This window comes from Pseudorca crassidens, chromosome 2 (genome assembly GCF_039906515.1).
Source record: "Pseudorca crassidens isolate mPseCra1 chromosome 2, mPseCra1.hap1, whole genome shotgun sequence".
NCBI lineage: Eukaryota > Metazoa > Chordata > Mammalia > Artiodactyla > Delphinidae > Pseudorca > Pseudorca crassidens.
In genome coordinates, this window is record NC_090297.1 from 41,572,827 (window position 1) to 41,590,061 (window position 17,235).

Consider the following 17,235-nt stretch of genomic DNA (forward strand, 5'->3'; position numbering starts at 1 on the left):
TGGTTCTTTGTGGGGCTCCCCAAAGGCAGGGGCTGGGCTCTGTGCCCCCGTGGCACAGTACCACTTTTATTCCAGAGAACCTGTTCTTCTCTCTGTGTTCATGAGCTCCCATAGCATATAAAAAACTTGTAAAATGCACCCCTTTTTTATATGAAGAAACTGAGGCATGTAGGTAACAGCTGTGCAAGCCAGCTCCCCACTGATGCTTGGTGTAGTTGAAGGCATGCCAGAAGGGAGGCCTTGGCCAAGTCACTTCGCTGCTCTGGTCCTCCATTTCTTCATCTGTAGAATGAGAAAAGGTAGACCTGCTGGACTTGGAAATGCTCTGAAATGAGAAAAGGACTATGCAGACCCAGCTAGGAAGAAGAAGACGGTTCCCATGTGGGATGCTCCATCCAGCTGAGGCCCTGGCATCCACCTCTGGAAATAGAGCAAAGTTCCTGGCCTCCACACCTGGTTTCCCTTGCATGTGCTTCCACCCAACTCCCAAAACACAGAAAAATTTCAGTAAGACTCTCTTTGTTGCCAACTCCTCAGGAAAGTCCTATGCAAATGTTACCAGTGTGTGCTCAAGCAAGGCAATAACATTTCCAGGGGCCCGGAGACCCGAGCACAGAGGGGCAGGCTCCAGTCTGATCTTGTAGGCTGCTTACCTTCTCTAACTCTGGGATCTGACTGTTGGGCTTGGGTGGCCCCATTCATTACAGAGCGGACTCTGGCCAGAGCTCCTAGATGGGCTTCACACCTCCCCAGAAGCCCTCTGACTGCCTGGACTAGGGGTCTCCTCTGGTTTCCCACAGCTCCTGGAACTCCTCTAGCATTGACCACACTGCCTTGAGGTTGGTGGTCCCACCCCAGCCTGGGAGTTCTGGGCCAAGGGTAGAGGCTGAGAATCAATTTTTAATGAAAAGCCTAAATGATGAATGGATGGATGAGTCAAAACTGACCCAATCTCCATACGGAAAAGGGAACTTAAAAGTACTTAAATTAAATGCTGGTCTGATGAAAATGCATGGTGGGAAAAAACATTTACCTTGGAGTTAGACAGGGTTATGTTATATAGTAGCTATGAGATTTGGGGCGAGTGATTTAACCTCTCTAAGGCTCAGTTTATTAATGTAAGAGACAGGGATCGTATGTTCCACCTCAGAGGGCAGTTCTGTAGTTCATTCACTCGTATAACATTTACTGTCTGTGCCCTGTTCCAGGCCCAGTGGGGACAGACCTGTCATGGTCTCCAGGGGAGACTTCTGTGCATATAATCACAGTAATGTCATAAGTGTGCTACTAGGGGTAAACACGGGGATTAGAAGGGGCCCTAACTTGTCTTGGGGATTCCATGAGGCTTCCTGGAGGAGAAGTAGTGGAGTGGAGTGATAACTGCCTGAGTTCTGGAGCCAAACTGCCTGTGTTGAATCTGACTTCTTGGTTTACTAGCTGTATGACCTTGGGCAAATTACCTACCTAATCTTTTGTGCCTCAGTTTGCTCACCAATAAAGCGGGGAGAGTAATAGTTCCTACTTCATGGGATTGTTGTGAGGAATAAATGAGTTCCGTAGACATGATATAAATGTTCACTCTCGTACCAACAGCCATTTATCAAGCACCTACACAGTGCCAGGCCCATGCTGAGGGATAAAACAACAAATCAGGCTGACATGGACTCTACCCTCATGGAGTTTATACTTTAGGTAAAATCTGAATTGAGTATCAAAGTACAAATTGCCTCTTATCTAAGGAAAGTTTGGAAGAGCAGAGAGCAGAGGAAGGAACTCAGAGGCTGCTGACATTTCACAGGCAAGCAGAACAGGAAAACTACAGAGGGGACAGAGGGGGAACTTTCAGAAAGGTGGGAGGAAAACTAGAGAAGTGTGGCATCCTGGAAGGCAGAGGGGAGTGTGTGGGAATGTTTATTATACTCTATCATCTGTGGGCTAGAAGTTACAGCTCCTGAAGCAGCTCAGGGAGGGAGCCTCACTGATGAGGGGAGACAGAGCCGGCATGAGGCTTGGGCTCAGATCCAGACTGGAAGGTCAGCTTCTCTCCCTACCACTGCATGTCTCTGGGACGGTGACATAATTGCTCGGAGCCTCAGTTTTGCTAACTGTAAAATGAGGACATTAACCGTAGTGACCTCACAGTGATTCTGAGGCAGCTGTGGGAGGACAGGGCATAAACCCCCAGCACAGTGCAGGGCTTACCTGGGTGCTCAACACCAATTCCCTTACTCTTTGTCTCTCCTCACCAGCTCCAGCTCCAAGCAATTAACCGCTTCAGTAACTACTGGGTGCACGACTGCTACGTGCCAGGCCCTGGGCTGGCTAGGGGAATAAACAGACGACTACGACCTGGCTCTGCCCTCACAATGTTCCCGGATAAGCCGGATGTTAGAGATGGAAGTGACCACCTTATTGGTACATGACCATCATTGTTTCTTTGTTTGAATTCAGTTAATAAGCACAAATTTACTCTGTGCTTACTATGTACTAGTCATTTCACTAGGCCTTAAGGATATGAAGTGACTCAGACTCTTTGGGGAGCTCACAGCCTGGGGGTCGGGGAGGGAGGACATGAGAGCTGAGAGTTATAGATCAGAGCGATCCAGTGCTTCAAGAAAGTCAATACAGGGCTGAAGACTCACAGCACAGGCACCTAACCTGGAGAGTGTGCAGCGGGTGTGGCAATGGTCGGGGAAGCCATCTTGGAGGAAGTGAAGTCTGAACTGAAAGTGAAGGCTGGATGGATGGTGGTAGGAGTCTAATGGTGATGGAAGAGCACTCAGGGCAGAGGGAATAACGTGCAAGGACAGAGGTGATAGAAAGCTGATGCCTTCAGGAAACTGTAAGGTAGTTCAGTATGTGTGTTGAGGGCATGGCTGGAAATACAGATGGGGAGGGAGGTAGGGAACAGATGACAGGAGTTTTAAATCCAAGCTGAGTTTGGATTTTATTTGGAGGGCAATGGGAAGCCTTTGAGGGGATCGAAGCAGGGGTGTAGCATGGTGAGGCAGCTGTTTTAGAAAGCTGTTTCTGACAGCTAAGTGGAGAATGGTCTAGAAGAGAAGGGACTGGAGAAAGGGAGATCAATTAGGATGTGGTTTTATAACCCAGGTGAGAAATGATAAAGGTCTGGAGGGAAGAAATGTCAGTGGGACAAAGGATGAAGGAGTAGGGAGTGGGGTTTGGAGATGTCAGAGGCAGAAGCTATGGGAACCTTCTTAAATCACTGCATGTACTTAAAAATAAAAGGCATTTCTTAAATTCTGGCTCTTGACACACTGGGGAATGAGTCATTTTTGGAAAGCTGAGTTTTCTATAAAACTGACTTTTTATCCCTTTTAGCATCCTCCAACATTTAAAAGATGTTGTTATTGTAATTACTATTTGAAATGCCTTAGTTATGTCATAATTTCCTTGAAGGTAGCACTGCATCGTCATAAACACAGCAGGAGCTTTGGAGTCAAAGGTCTGGGTCCCAGACTCTGCTCTGCTCGTTGCTAGCTGTGAACTTGGGCAAGTCACTTCACCTCTTTGGGCCTGTTGCCTCTTCAAAATGGGGTCAAGATCACCCACCCAGCAGGCTGTTGCGGGGTTACAGGAGGTAACATATGTAATGCCCCGAGCACGGTACAGGGCTTATCCAGAGTGCTCAGTAGGTTAGTCTTCCGCCCCCTTCCTCCTTCCCATGATGCCCCGGGATGATCCTTATGGACACCAGTAATGCAGTGACACTTTGTGCAGGGCTCTTTGACCTTCCCTGAAGGGCCCTAGAGCAGTGCTCCTGGACTTCTTGTAACTGCTTTTCATGTTTTCTGTGTCCTCCCCCATAAACTTCCACTTCTCACTGCTGTCATCACCCATTCTCTTTTCCTTTTGTAATCCCATGAGTTTGCAGACCAGATAGCAGTTGTTCTAACTGCTTTACATGTTAGCTAACAGTTAAGTGTTAATTCATGGAATCTCTACAACTTTATCAACCAGGTACTGTTATTATCCATTTTATAGCTAAAAAGCTGAGGCGCAGGAAGGTGAGGTGACTTCCCAAGGGCACACGAGTAAGTGGTGGGGTGGCTTGAACCCTGGCAATAAGGCCCCAGAGGCTATTCTCTTAACCACACGTTATGTCACCTCTCAAAACCGAGAACCACAACTAATAGACAGTGTGCAAGCTAAGAGTTAATGGACTGAAGACTGGAGAGCAAGTCTCTTTTTTGGTGTTTCCTTTCAGAGCACACTTTCAAAATGCAAGAGCTATATGGCCAGTTGGGCTTGTTAAGGGTTATCTTCCAAAGCAGATTATGTGAGACAAGGGAGGAGCACTAAATGTAGAGAGAGGTTCAAGGCAAGAAAGCCTAGTTGTTGCATCTCACCCTCTTTGTGGCTTTCAGATAAAAAAAAAAAAAAATGGCTTGATGAGAAGAAGAATGGACAAATTCAACTTCCCAAATGGTCTGATGTTGTTTGCATAATGTAAGTGGTGGCTGTTAAGTTTTGGCGGGTCAATTGAACCCACTGAGAATCTGAGAAATACAGACTCCCCTCCTAGAAAAGTACACATCTAACTTTTTGTATACAATTGTAGGGGGTTCTAAGATCCATTCTTGGACATGAAACTTAGAGGTTCTTTATAGTTGTGGCCCTGAAAGTCAGAGCCTGGGGCTTGAGTTCTGATTCTTCTACTGACATTGTGTGACTTCAGGCAAGTACCTACCCTCTGAGCCTCATGTACAAATATGGAATGATCATGCCTGCCCTGCTTCTCTCACTGCAGTGGACTGTGATGTGGGTGTGGAAGGTGTGGTAAACTGCAAAGTGCTGTGTGAATGTTATCAGGGCACTGAGGTTCAGAGAAGTTACTCACCTTAACGTCACACAGCTATTAAGTGGCAGAACCAAGTTTCAAACTGAAAGACACTGAGGTCTCTGGAGTGTGTGTGTGTGTGTGTGTGTGTGTGTGTGTGTGTGTGTGTGTAGATCTGCCTCCAAGAATTTTAAAAAGGATCAAATGGGCTAAGCATGTGGAAGGGTCACTTGGACTATAAAGTGCAGTGCCCATGTGAGTTACTCCTGGACTGAATTCAGGATTCCATGTTCCATCTGCCTGTGGGATCCAGGACTGGTTGGATGAGGGGCTGAGAGGAATGATGGAAGTGTGCCAATCAGAGATGCTTGCTTATGACAATTAAGACCCCTTCTCACAACCAAATGAACAACTTTCATGCTTTTGGGGAAATCTGCCAGAGCTCTGCAACCTCTTTAAAACCCATGTCATTGACCAGCACACTCAACTCAGCATGTCTACTTTGGGAGTAGCAATTTTAATGCAACCACAAACTTATTTTATGTTTTTAATGCCACCAATAAAATCCATAAAAGCCTGATTCCTATTCTCCTACACTGAAAAGGAAAGATTCCATAAAAGAACTCAGACTTCATTCAGATGCTTGCAATTCAAAGACGAACACCTGTATGTCCCATAAAACTAGTGGTGCCAGAGCACGACAACATAGCAGACCAGAAAACTCCTCCAAACGGCACCTTCTGAGAGGCAGTGGGAAATTGGCAATACTTCCTCAAACCTTCAAACTGATGCTCCAAACATACAAGTGATAATCCAAGAAACACAGAGGAGTGAACTGGAATGGGGCAGGGATGACAGCAGCCCTGGAACTTCATTCCAGACAGCTGGGCATAAGAACACAGAGCACACATTCTGATTGACACATTTCTGTGTCTGGAGGCTGGGATATAAAGCCCAAGGAAGTGTAAGGGTAGGAGGAAGAATTACAAAGGACTTTGCTATTTTTGTGGTGATAGAAAGGCACTTAATGCTTTTCTTGGATCCTAACTGTATATAAGTCATTTTAATGTTGTATTTGTAAGAAAGGGCATAAAATTGCTCTGGCCTTCTGTTCTGGAGCTCAGTAGAACAGAATGGTATGAGTGAACAGTGATAATTAGCTGAGGCCTTTCCTAGCAAAGGGGCCCATAGGATAGGATTTCATGGGACTGAGAAAGAACCTTCCAAGGCAGGGTTGAAAAAGGGTGTGTAAACTTCATGCACATTCAAGTAGCGTTTAATAACTTTTATGAAATTGGTTTCAGAGTAAAGTCTGTATTATTGGAATGCAGAAGCGAAGATGATGGGGGAAACAATATGATGACGTCAAACCCAAATTAGATGGAACAGGTTAAACATGAAAGTGAATTCAGAGTTGTGTCTCTCCAGTCCCCACCCACACATTGCTGCTGTTCCTGAGTATGGCCTGAGTTCGGGGTTGTGGCTTCTCTACGGCAGCTACAGAACACGGTCTCCCTGGAAAAAGAAAAGCTGGTGCCCTAGTGTATCCGTAGCATTGGAAATGACTGTCTCGTGGGGCCATTAGTTTAGGAAGGTGGGAGTGGAGCTGGACTGGAAGTGCTCAGGTTGAACTCCCCCACTTTGGGTCTCTTTTCCTTTCAGCCTCCCTGGAGAGACCCCTGGGGCCAGAGAAGGTCTGCACCCAGGCAGATGTAGCACTAGTCGGTTAGAAACACATTCTTTGAAGAGAGTGTTCAGGGGAGGTCCCTGGTTGTAGTGTCAGAGAAAAGACACAAGGTGGAATTTTCCTGGCCAATGTCTACTTCTGGGCAGATGGAAAATGACCAGGCATATCTCAGGCCATGGTTAGAGTCTTCTGAGAACCCCTTGGCTTGGGCCAGGGGGAAAAAGCCCAGCACTCAGACTCTTTTGGACAAGTACAAAATGTTAAATCAGGATCCCAAACCCTAGGATAGAGACCACAGGGGACACAAAAACAGATACGGAGAAACATTTCAAGACTGAAAAGAACTCATTGGCGGTGAAGGTATAAACAGTGCTTCCATGAACTAAACTCTGAAGCCCAAATCCATAGATTAACAAGAATCCACATTTACTAAATCATCCCAAATTATTATATGCAAGTTCAGGCAACACGTGTCTTCTGAGCTAAGCCCCTAAGTTTGCTCTCTTAAATATATGAAGTCAGAATTTTCAGCCATAGAATGAGATCCCTTTCATTTGAGATGGGAGTCTACCATCTAATACTGAAACATTACAAGGATGAAATAGTGGAACCAGTTCCTTATGACAGCTGGGCTGAGTCCATGGGGTGGCTGATCAGATTTTGGTGACAGTCAAGGTGCTTAAAGCACCCAGTGACAAGGTCCAAATGCGTGATGGGAGCAGAAAGCAGGAGAGAGCTGTGTTCAGTGTACACTGATGGACGAGCAACCTGGGAGCTGGTATCCATGAGGTTCTAACTGCCCAAATGCAAACCTAACAGCAGCTTTCTGCAGCTGGGCCAGATACTGAAGTCCTGGTACTGGTCCTCTTCACACTATCTCAACATTCACATTGCAAGCTTAAATAGTTTCTTACACTGTAATGGAACAGCATATACCTCCTGGATGGAACCTGGGGACCCAAGGCAGGAGCAGTAAATGAATATCTTGCATACATGTCAAATGCAGTCCTCAAACACAACCTTACGTCTTAGTAAAGAAGTCAGGAAGTATCAACAAAAATGATATCTTTTTTTCCTACAACAATGTTTAATCTCCATGCCAAGAAGTCCCATTTGACCTTTTCCTCCTGCCTCTTAAAATTAGGTGACAAAGTAGAAATTCAGTCATGAAAAGAAAAAGGCAGAGGTGTAGGAGCCCTGGCTCAATGAGACACATCAAATACAGAGCAGCTTGGTGTCACAGGTCAGACAGAACTGTCCCAGACACTGTGGGGAAGATGGGCACTGGAGAGGTAAAAATCCTACTTCATGATCACTCACACTTCAGCAGCGCATTAGTCACTGAACGAGGGCGAGGTGAAGGGGGTAAGAGAGGCAGAGCTATAGTTCTCTACAATGAGGGTTGGGAACATATACTCGTGGATGGGAAATGTTAAGTAGCTATGTTTATTATTACTTTTTTCCAGCAATCTTGCAAGAGGCAGAAGTGTGACACTGAATTGAGTGAGACGAGCGTGTAGGTGGCTTGGCGAGGTGCCCTTCTCCTGATGCAGGCCTCTGGCTTGTCAAGGAACGGCTGGTTCCACTGCTGGGCCATGTTTACTCTTTTGCTTCAAGGAAAAGGGTTTCTTGAGGGAACAACTTTACCTCCAATAATGATTTATTTGGGTCCAGCTGGGTTACCTAAAAAGAAAGAAAACACATACTCAAAAAGACTGGTAGAAGCACTATTTTCTCTCGTGGCATTCAGATCTTATCCTGCACATTGATTTTGAGCCTACTTTGCACAGGCACGAGCATTTTCACATCTCTTATCTCATTTGATCCTCAAAATAACCTGTGAGGTAGATGTTGTTACTCCCAGTTTTTTAGAAAAATCTTAATTTATATCTTTTTACTGTTTTTTAATAAGCTTTTAAAATTTTTATTTATTTATTTATTTATGGCCGCGTTGGGTCTTCGTTGCTGCACGCCGGCTTTCTCTAGTTGTGGCGAGTGGGGGCTACTCTTTGTTGTGGGGCGCGGGCTTCTCATTGTGGTGGCTTCTCTTGTTGTGGAGCACAGGCTCTAGGTGTGCGGGCTTCAGTAGTGTGGCACTCGGGCTCAGTAGTTGTGGCTCACAGGCTCTAGAGCGCAGGCTCAGTAGTTGTGGTACACAGGCTTAGTTGCTCCGCGGCATGTGGGGTCTTCCCAGACCAGGGCTCGAACCCGTGTCCCTTGCATTGGCAGGCGGATTCTTAACCACTGCGCCACCAAGTCCTGTTACTCTCATTTTATAACCGAGGAAACCAGGGCTCAGAGAGGTCAAGTCTCATAGTTTAGTGGAAGAACTAGCATTTGACCTCAGGGCAGGTGGAGGCCCACTGCTTCCTGTACAGCTCAGCTTGGCCAGCAGAACAGGAGGGTCTTAGGAAAGGGTACTGGTTACCAAACAACTCACTGGCATTGCTGGGGACCCGTGTTTGGTTAACTCCTGACAGCGGGGAGGGCCTTTTCTGCTTGGTGGGAAAGAGCTAAGCTTTGGGGGCTGATCTTCCACTAAACATACCTGTAGTAAACTAGAGAGTGCCCATCCCGCCGTGCCCAAAGATGAGTATCTCCCCTGCTGAGGAGAGGCTCCCTAGGGAGGCATATCACAGTCTCCTTGTTGATGGTGGTGAAGATATTTAGTTCCAAAAAATGAGTCAAGTTCATAATATGACTTTATATTTTAGAAATAGAAAAATGATTATTTTATAATATGAACTATAGAGAGAATAAAGCTAGACAAAATCTTCTTGGCTCATTTGGGATATGTTAATCATATAGGAACCCTACATTAGGTTTATGGCCTCCTAGGTCAGGGGCAAGGATGTGATGTGGAGGTTTTCTAAATCTGAGAGTGAGAGAAAAAAACCCAAAAATTTCCTAAAGGGAACACAAATTTTAAAAAGCTGAGAAATACTAGGACAACGGGCTTTGGAACCAGAAAGATTCTGGTTTAAATCACAGCTGTGCTGGCTATTAGCTTTGTGGCTTTGGAGTTGGTATCAACCTTGTAGGACTGATGTGAGGATTAAGTGAGAAAAAATAAATAATTAGCACAGGGTCTGGCACAGAGTAGGTGTTCAATGAGGGCGCCCGTGTATGTGAGCAACTGTAAGGATGGACAACAGACACACAGATAAATGGACAGCTCCAAGTGTGCATGATGGGAGGCCAGGCAGTCTGCTCTGTCAGACATGTACAGGAGCTCAGGGCCCCTGGGCAGAGACTATAGCACCTGAGATGGACAATCTTGTCCTCTGCTCAACTCAAGCCACACCTAATGAGATGGCTCCACTGTCTTCTCCAGGCGGATGGGGAGGGGCCTGAGTGTCACAGGCAGGCTGGCGAGCTGAAGGAGGAACACTATCTTTGACTGTATCCAGATGGAAACCTGGTATGCCCAGGAGGGTCATTAAGGAGATACATCTGCCTCCAGAAACCTCTGTGCTTATAAGGAACCCATAGCAAGGCTGCTCTCCTGGTATCTCTTGGGCTCTGGGCAGATGGGCAGGCAAGGTGGTGGGGAGGGCCTAGCCTGCTGTCTGTTTTCCAATGCACCCGGGGGCAAGCTGTTGGCAAATGTTTACCCACTTCCCCAATTAACATACAACACTCTGCTGGCTTCTGTCAACAAACAGAGCTACGCTGCCTCTGCTTCTGACTCATTGGCATTTTCTGCCCAGCTGCTTCTGCTATTGTTCTTAATTAACATGCCAGAGCTCTTCCGGCATCTTCTACTTTGTTATTTGTGGTTCGTAAATATGATGTTTGCTGGGAGAAACCAAAATCATACTGCCAGAGCTGTGCATACTGGCAAAAAGATATGATAGGAAGCAAAAGATGTTGGCAGGTTGGAGCCTTGTTGCCATGTTGTCAATATGCAAGGTTAGATGTTCAGAAAACACATCCAGTTTTCACTGTGTCTGAGAAAAGTTAAGTGATTTTCCCCAGTCACTTTAAGTGGGAGAGCTGGGACTTGAGAAGGAGAAAACTAGAATTTCTTGGACACCTATTACATGCCAGGTACTTTAAATATGTTATTTCATTTAATCCCTAAGCAACCATGCAACGTTGACAAAATTGAGGCTCAGCATGGTTGCCACTTGTTTAAGGCCACATAGTTAGTGAGGGTCTGTCTATAAGGTATAATACTGATAGTAAAAAAGAGTGAAGCAACTAAGATTTAAACTCTAGCTCTGTTACTTACTACCTATATGACCTTGATGAGGTAATACAACCTGAGAGCCTCAGTTTTCCCACCTGTAAGATGGGAATAATCAGTTTCTCTTTTAAAGGTTCTGCTAGTTAAATGGAATAATGTTGATGAAGGCTCTGGTACAGAGACTGAACCAGTAAGTGCTCAGCTGGTAGCAGCCATTACTGGCTGGAGTGTTGCCTTGGGCAGGGCCCTAGTCTGTCTAACTTCAGCTGGAGCTCTTTCCTTCCCCAAAGTCTCCGGGAGCCCAGGCCTGCACTAGGCTGTCTCTCCTATTTCCATCTTGCTGCTTAGCAGAAGGGCTCCCTTTTCCCCAATAGGGTAATGTCTCAGTATCTGGAGACCCCCTTCTATAGCTTCAGTGGGGCTGTGCCATCAATGGGCTGCTTCACATTAAAGATGGCTTTGTTGGGGCTGCTCCCTCTGGTGCCTCGTATCACAAGCAATTTTTTTCTTTGAAGGTCATTTCAGACAGAAATTTAAAGTGAACAAGGACAATTTTTGTTTCCATTCTCATCTGCCTGGAGTGAACAGAGAGACTGTAGGGAACCTAGGGAGATGCAGGACACTATATTGTGAGTGGCCATATTGTGAAACGATCCTGCAGTGTTCTGGGCCCCATTTAGGAAGGATGGGGAGTGTGCCAGGAGGGACCTCCTGTTAGGAGGTTAAAAACATGGTTAAAAACCATGTTTTCTAAGACACATCTGAAAAATGGGATATGTCTTCCTGAGAGAGGACACTGCTGCTATAGGGGCAGGGAGAGGGCTGTGTCAGTCCTCTTTGAATGTTTGAAGGGCTGGCAAGTAGGACAGGTAGGCCGAGTCCTGCAGTCCTCTACCTACTGCAGTTCCAGTGGGTAGAGCTGAGACTGGTGAGGTAAAATTGTAGGGGAGCAGAACTCAGCTGGTCAGAAAAAACGTTTTCACAAAGCAGCAGCTGCTGGTGTGGCTACTACTTCTCTTTCTTTTACCTTTCTTCCTTCCCCTCCTGTCTTGTATTTTCTTTTTGTTCTTCTTCGTCATCATCATCATGGTAGCAACCATCAATTACAGTTGACCCATGAACAACCTGGGGGTTAGGGGCACCACCCCTCCAAGCAATTGAAAATCACATATAACTTATAGTCAGCCCTCCATATATGCAGTTCCTCCAAATTGGTGGTTCCTCTGTACGTGGGGTTCCACATCCAAGATTCAACCAACTACGAATGGTGTAGTACTGTAGTATTTATTACTGAAAAAAATCCACATGTAAGCGGACCTGCATAGTTCAAATCCATGTTGTTCAAGGGCCAGTTGTATTTAGTGCCTCCGTGTAGCTGGAACCATGCTAAGTACTTTATATAAAATACCTTAACTAGTCCTCAAAACAGCCGAACAAAGTATGTATTATTGCCATTTTAAAGCTGAAGATACCATGGGTTATCTTGCTCAAGGTTGCAGATAGAATAAGGTTTAAAACTCAAGTCCATCTGATTCCAAAGCTCATGATAACCAGAATGCTTCTGGCCTACATGTTGACAGGCTACCTTGGGCAAATAAAGGGGTAGGGAGGGGAGAGGTGAGGGCACTCTCTGCTGTCCTTAGAAGCATTCAAATAGGGGCTTATTTGTGGAAGATCATGATGATAAAGCTAACATTTATTGAGAATTTAATTTGTACCAGGCATATTCCAAGCACTTAACATTTATAAAAGAATTTAATTTTCATAATAATCCTCTGATGTAGGTATAATTATTATTCCCATTTTATAGATGAGGAAACTGAACCACGGAACAAATTAAAAACTTGCTCAAGGTCTCAAAGTTGTTAAGTGTAGAGCCAGAATGTGAATCATAGCAATCTAGCTTTGGAATCCATGTTTAACTACTGGACTATTTTGCCAGAGGTGCTGCTAAGAGTAGAGTCCACACAGAGAAAGAAGTTGGATGAGATGACCCTGAGGCTGTTTTCTAAGCAAGCTTCTGCGACATAAGATCTTCACTTTAAGAATGGCAAAAGGTCAAGGGTCAAGGAAAAAATCCTGAAATGTTTATAAAATACGAATACAGAAACGCAATCTGAGCTTATGTTCTGCCATTTACTTGGGATTTTACTGAATTATTGACTTTCTAAATCAACAGAGAAACCCACCCTTTGGGACTCCCTGGTGGGGAGGAGGGGCATTCTCAGATAAGAGGTATGGCCTAACTTTGTCTATGTTAGAAAAGGAAAGTCAACCTTCTTGACATTTTATTCGTTATATGATACTTAGGAAACCTAAGTATTTTAGTAAATTGGCTTTGTGAAACTTGTCTGTGTTAACAAAAACGGGACATGTTCTTTGCCAAAGAGAGTTGTTCTTTTCTAGGTCCCTTTTCTCAGCAGTTCGAACTTTTCATGTACATCGTACTTCTATTATTTCCCTGGGCTTCAGTTTTGTTTTTTTCCCTGAAAAAGTATAACATTGCTGCTGAGAAAAATGTTAATCAATGTGACAGATTCTCATTCTTAGGCCACTCACTCTGAGTGAGTCCCAGAATGTTAGGGTGGGAAAGCTCCTTGAATCCCATATAGTCCAACCCCTTCATTTCACAAGTGGGCAACCTGAGGCTCAGAGAGGTCAAGTGACTTGGCCCTGATCACACAGTTGATAAGTTCAGTATTCTACCCGTTTCTGACTTCTGTTTTGGGGTTCCTTCTAGTCACACTATTCTGCTTCTCACTTAAAAAAAAATACCTGAGCATAAATATAACACTACTACTAGGCTGGGAGCTACTTGAGGGCAGGAGCTGAGTAATACTAAAAATAACAGTAGCAGCAATATATGAATAGTACTTTATAGTTCATATTTACACAAACATTAAATCAAAATCTTGTAGGGTCGGTATTATTATCAATCCTTTTTATTTTATTTAATTTTGCTAAGGTAAGCTTTTATTTTGAAATTGAATAAAGGAAAGTCTAGATCTAATATTTTCACATTTAGAAAAAATGCTAGGTTCAACAATTGATTTTGGAATTGAACATCTGCATGCAAAAAAATGAATCTAGATGCGCAGACCTTACAGCCTTCACAAAAATTAACTCGAAATGGATTGTAGACTTAAATGTAAAACACAAATCTATAAAATTCCTAGAAGATAACACAGGAGAAAATATAGATGACCTTGGGTAAGGTGATGGCTTTTTGGATACAACACCAAAGGCACAATTCATGAAAGAAATAATTGATAAGCTAAACTTCATTAAAATTAAAAACTTTGCCAAAGAAACTGTCAGGAGAATGAGAAGACAAGACACAGACCGGGGGAAAATATTTGCAAAAGACACACCTGATAAAGAGCTATTATCCAAAATATACAAAGGGACTTCCCTGGTGGCTCAGTGGTTAAGAATTCACCTGCCAATGCAGGAGACACGGGTTTGATCCCTGGTCTGGGAAGATCCCACATGCTGAGGAGCAACTAAGCCCGTGCGACACAACTACTGAGCCTGCGCTTTAGAGCCCGTGAGCCACAGCTACTGAGCCTATGCTCTAGAGCCCGTGAGCCACAACTACTGAAGCCCTTGTGCCACAACTACTGAAGCCTGCATACCTAGAGCCCATGCTCCGCAACAAGAGAAGCTACCAGAATGAGAAGCCTGCGCACCGCAATGAAGAGTAGCCCCTGCTCGCCACAACTGGAGAAAGCCTGCACGCAGCAACGAAGACCCAACACACCCAGAAATAAATAAATAAATAAATATTGAAAAAAGGAAAAAAATATATATATACACAAAGAACTCTAAAACTCAACAATAAGAAAATGAACAACCCAATTAAAAAATGGGCTGAAGACCTTAAAGACACCTCATTAAAGAGGATCTACAGATGGCAAATGAACATATGAAAAGATGCTCCTCCACATCATATGCCATCAGGGAAATGCAAATTGAAACAACAATGAGATACCACCACACACCTATAAGAATGGCCAAAATCCAGAACACTGACAACACCAAATGCTGACACTCATATATTGCTAGTGGGAATGCAAAATGGCATAGCCACTTTGGAAGACACTTTGGTGGTTTCTTACCAAATTAACCATAATTTTACTACATAATTTGGTAATCGCACTCCTTGGTATTCACCCAAAGAAGCTGAAAATCTAAGGTCCACAACAAAACCTGCACACAGATGTTTAATAAGCACCTTTATTCACAACTGCCAAAACTTGGAAGCGACCAAGATGTCCTGCAGTAAGTGAATGGATAAGTAAACTGGAACATCCAGACAATGAAATATTATTCAGTGCTAACAAGCTTTCAAAGTACTCTCACATATATTATCTAAACCTTAGAGCTATCCTAAGAGATTGGACTAATTGATCCTCATTTCTGCAGATGAGAACACCAAAACTCAAATAGGGCCATTAATCACACGTGGTCATACAGCTAGAAATTGGTGGAGCTCAGGTCTCCTCACTCAAATCCTGAGCTCCTTCTACTCTATGAGGCAGCACAAAGCCTGCATATGTAAATTCCCGTATTATAGTAAAGCTGAATATATCTGCCCTTGGTTTTGTTCAAAATTAGCATTTACTTTAAACTTGGGAGAACAACTAATCTTTTTGGTAAGCTATGAGTAACATATTTTGTTATAAAACATGCATATTAAATATTACAAGTTTAAAAAATAATTGTTAATGTCATCATTACCAAAAAAGTTGCCATTTGTTTGGAATTTTATAAGTGCCAGGAACTATACTAGTTGTTCTATATATTACCTAATTAAATGGTCACAAGAATCCTATGAGATAAGTACTCCTATTATTCTCTTTTTTTTTTTTTTTTTGGCGGTACGCGGGCCTCTTAGTGCTGTGGCCTCTCCCGTTGCGGAGCACAGGCTCCAGACGCGCAGGCTCAGCGGCCATGGCTCACGGGTCCAGCCGCTCCGCGGCATGTGGGATCTTCCCAGACCGGGGCACGAACCCGTGTCCCCTGCATCGGCAGGCGGACTCTCAACCACTGCGCCACCAGGGAAGCCCCTATTCTCATTTTATAGATGAATTTTCTGAGGTCAAAAATGGTTAAGGGACTTGCCCAAGTAGGTAGGTAGGAAAGATAATTCTGGAATTTGCACCCAGGTTTGTAGCGTTTAGCCTGTATCTGATGCACTGCCCTTCACTGCCTCTTAACCTCTGATCCTACTTCTAAACGGGGGACAGTTAATGTGACTAAAAGGCTTTCCCTTGGCCATAAAGAAAGCAGGCATTCTGTGGCTGTCCTGGCTCATGTCCCTGTTGTGGCACAGGATTTGCTGTTCCCCACAGGAACATAGGCTAATTTTCGTTACTGTCAACTTGGTTCTAATAGCTAATTGTCCATTTTCTTTAAACACCTTTTGATGAGCTGGGAATCCTTAAAGAGGGCAGTTACACCCACAAAGTATCAGAGGGAGAACTTAAGAGCCAACCTGCTGGTCGTGTGCTGATCAGGGTGTGAAAAGGCTATGGTAACTGTAAAGTCTTTTGCGAACATAAGGGATTGATCATCATCATTATCCACAACACCAGTTGTAGCTCCTACCAACTTCTCCTCTACATTTGCTTCAGGTGTAATGCAACCCCAAAAAGAACTTCCAATCTGGAAGGGTCCCATTATGGGACTACACTCTGGCTTATTTACATCCCAGCTTCTGGTGCAGTTTCTGGACCAATCTGCCTCATTGGATCACAGACAAGCAGTGGCACTGGGGTGAGGGTTTCCAGGAAACAGTGTCACATGCTATTCTTTCCATTATTGAAGTGTGGTAGAACAGCTAGGGTGCTAGAAAGTGAGGTTGGGTGGGTCTTCTGTGGCTGCAAAGCACAGGATGCCTCTACGACATTTTCTTTCCTTGACTTTTTAATTTTTTTTAATTTTAAAATTGAGTTTATTAATTTAATTAATTTATTTATTGACTGTGTTTGGTCTTCATTGCTGCACATAGGCTCTCTCTAGTTCTGGCGAGCGGGGGCTACTCTTCTTTGCGGTGCGCGGGGTGCTTCTCATGGAGGTGGCTTCTTGTTGCGGAGCTCAGGCTCTAGGTGTGCGGGCTTCAGTAGTTGTGGCTCGCAGGCTCAGTAGCTGTGGTGCATGGGCTTAGTTGCTCTGCAGCATGTGGGATCTTCCCGGACCAGGGATCGAACCCATGTCCCCTGCATTGGCAGGAGGATTCTTAACCACTGCGCCACCAGGAAAATCCCTTTCCTTGACTTTTTTAGTTGGGAAGAAGGGAGAATGAAAGAAAAGTTAAAGGAAGAACAAAGGGAGAGAAAACTAAGGCGTAGGCTGCCCTATCTGTTCTTTGTTTTATCATATTATAATAATGATAACAACAGTTAACATTTACTGGGGGGACTTCCTTGGTGGTCCAGTGGTAAAGAATCCGCCTTCCAATGCAGGGAATGTGGGTTTGATCCCTGGTCAGGGAAGTACGATCCCACACGTCGCGGGGCAACTAAGCCCGTGCGCCACAACTACTGAGCTCGCATG

General features: G+C 44.5%; 1 protein-coding gene across 1 annotated transcript in view; it reads right to left on the minus strand.

The window, feature by feature from the left end:
* Positions 1 to 7,911: 7,911 nt before the first annotated feature.
* FAF1 (Fas associated factor 1) overlaps positions 7,912 to 17,235 on the minus strand; it is a 493,406-nt gene continuing 484,082 nt past the window's right edge. The window contains exon 19 of the mRNA XM_067726079.1: positions 7,912 to 8,171. Within this exon, the coding sequence (XP_067582180.1) occupies positions 8,088 to 8,171 (84 nt within the window). The 3' untranslated portion in view covers positions 7,912 to 8,087. The remainder of the gene's footprint in view (positions 8,172 to 17,235) is intronic.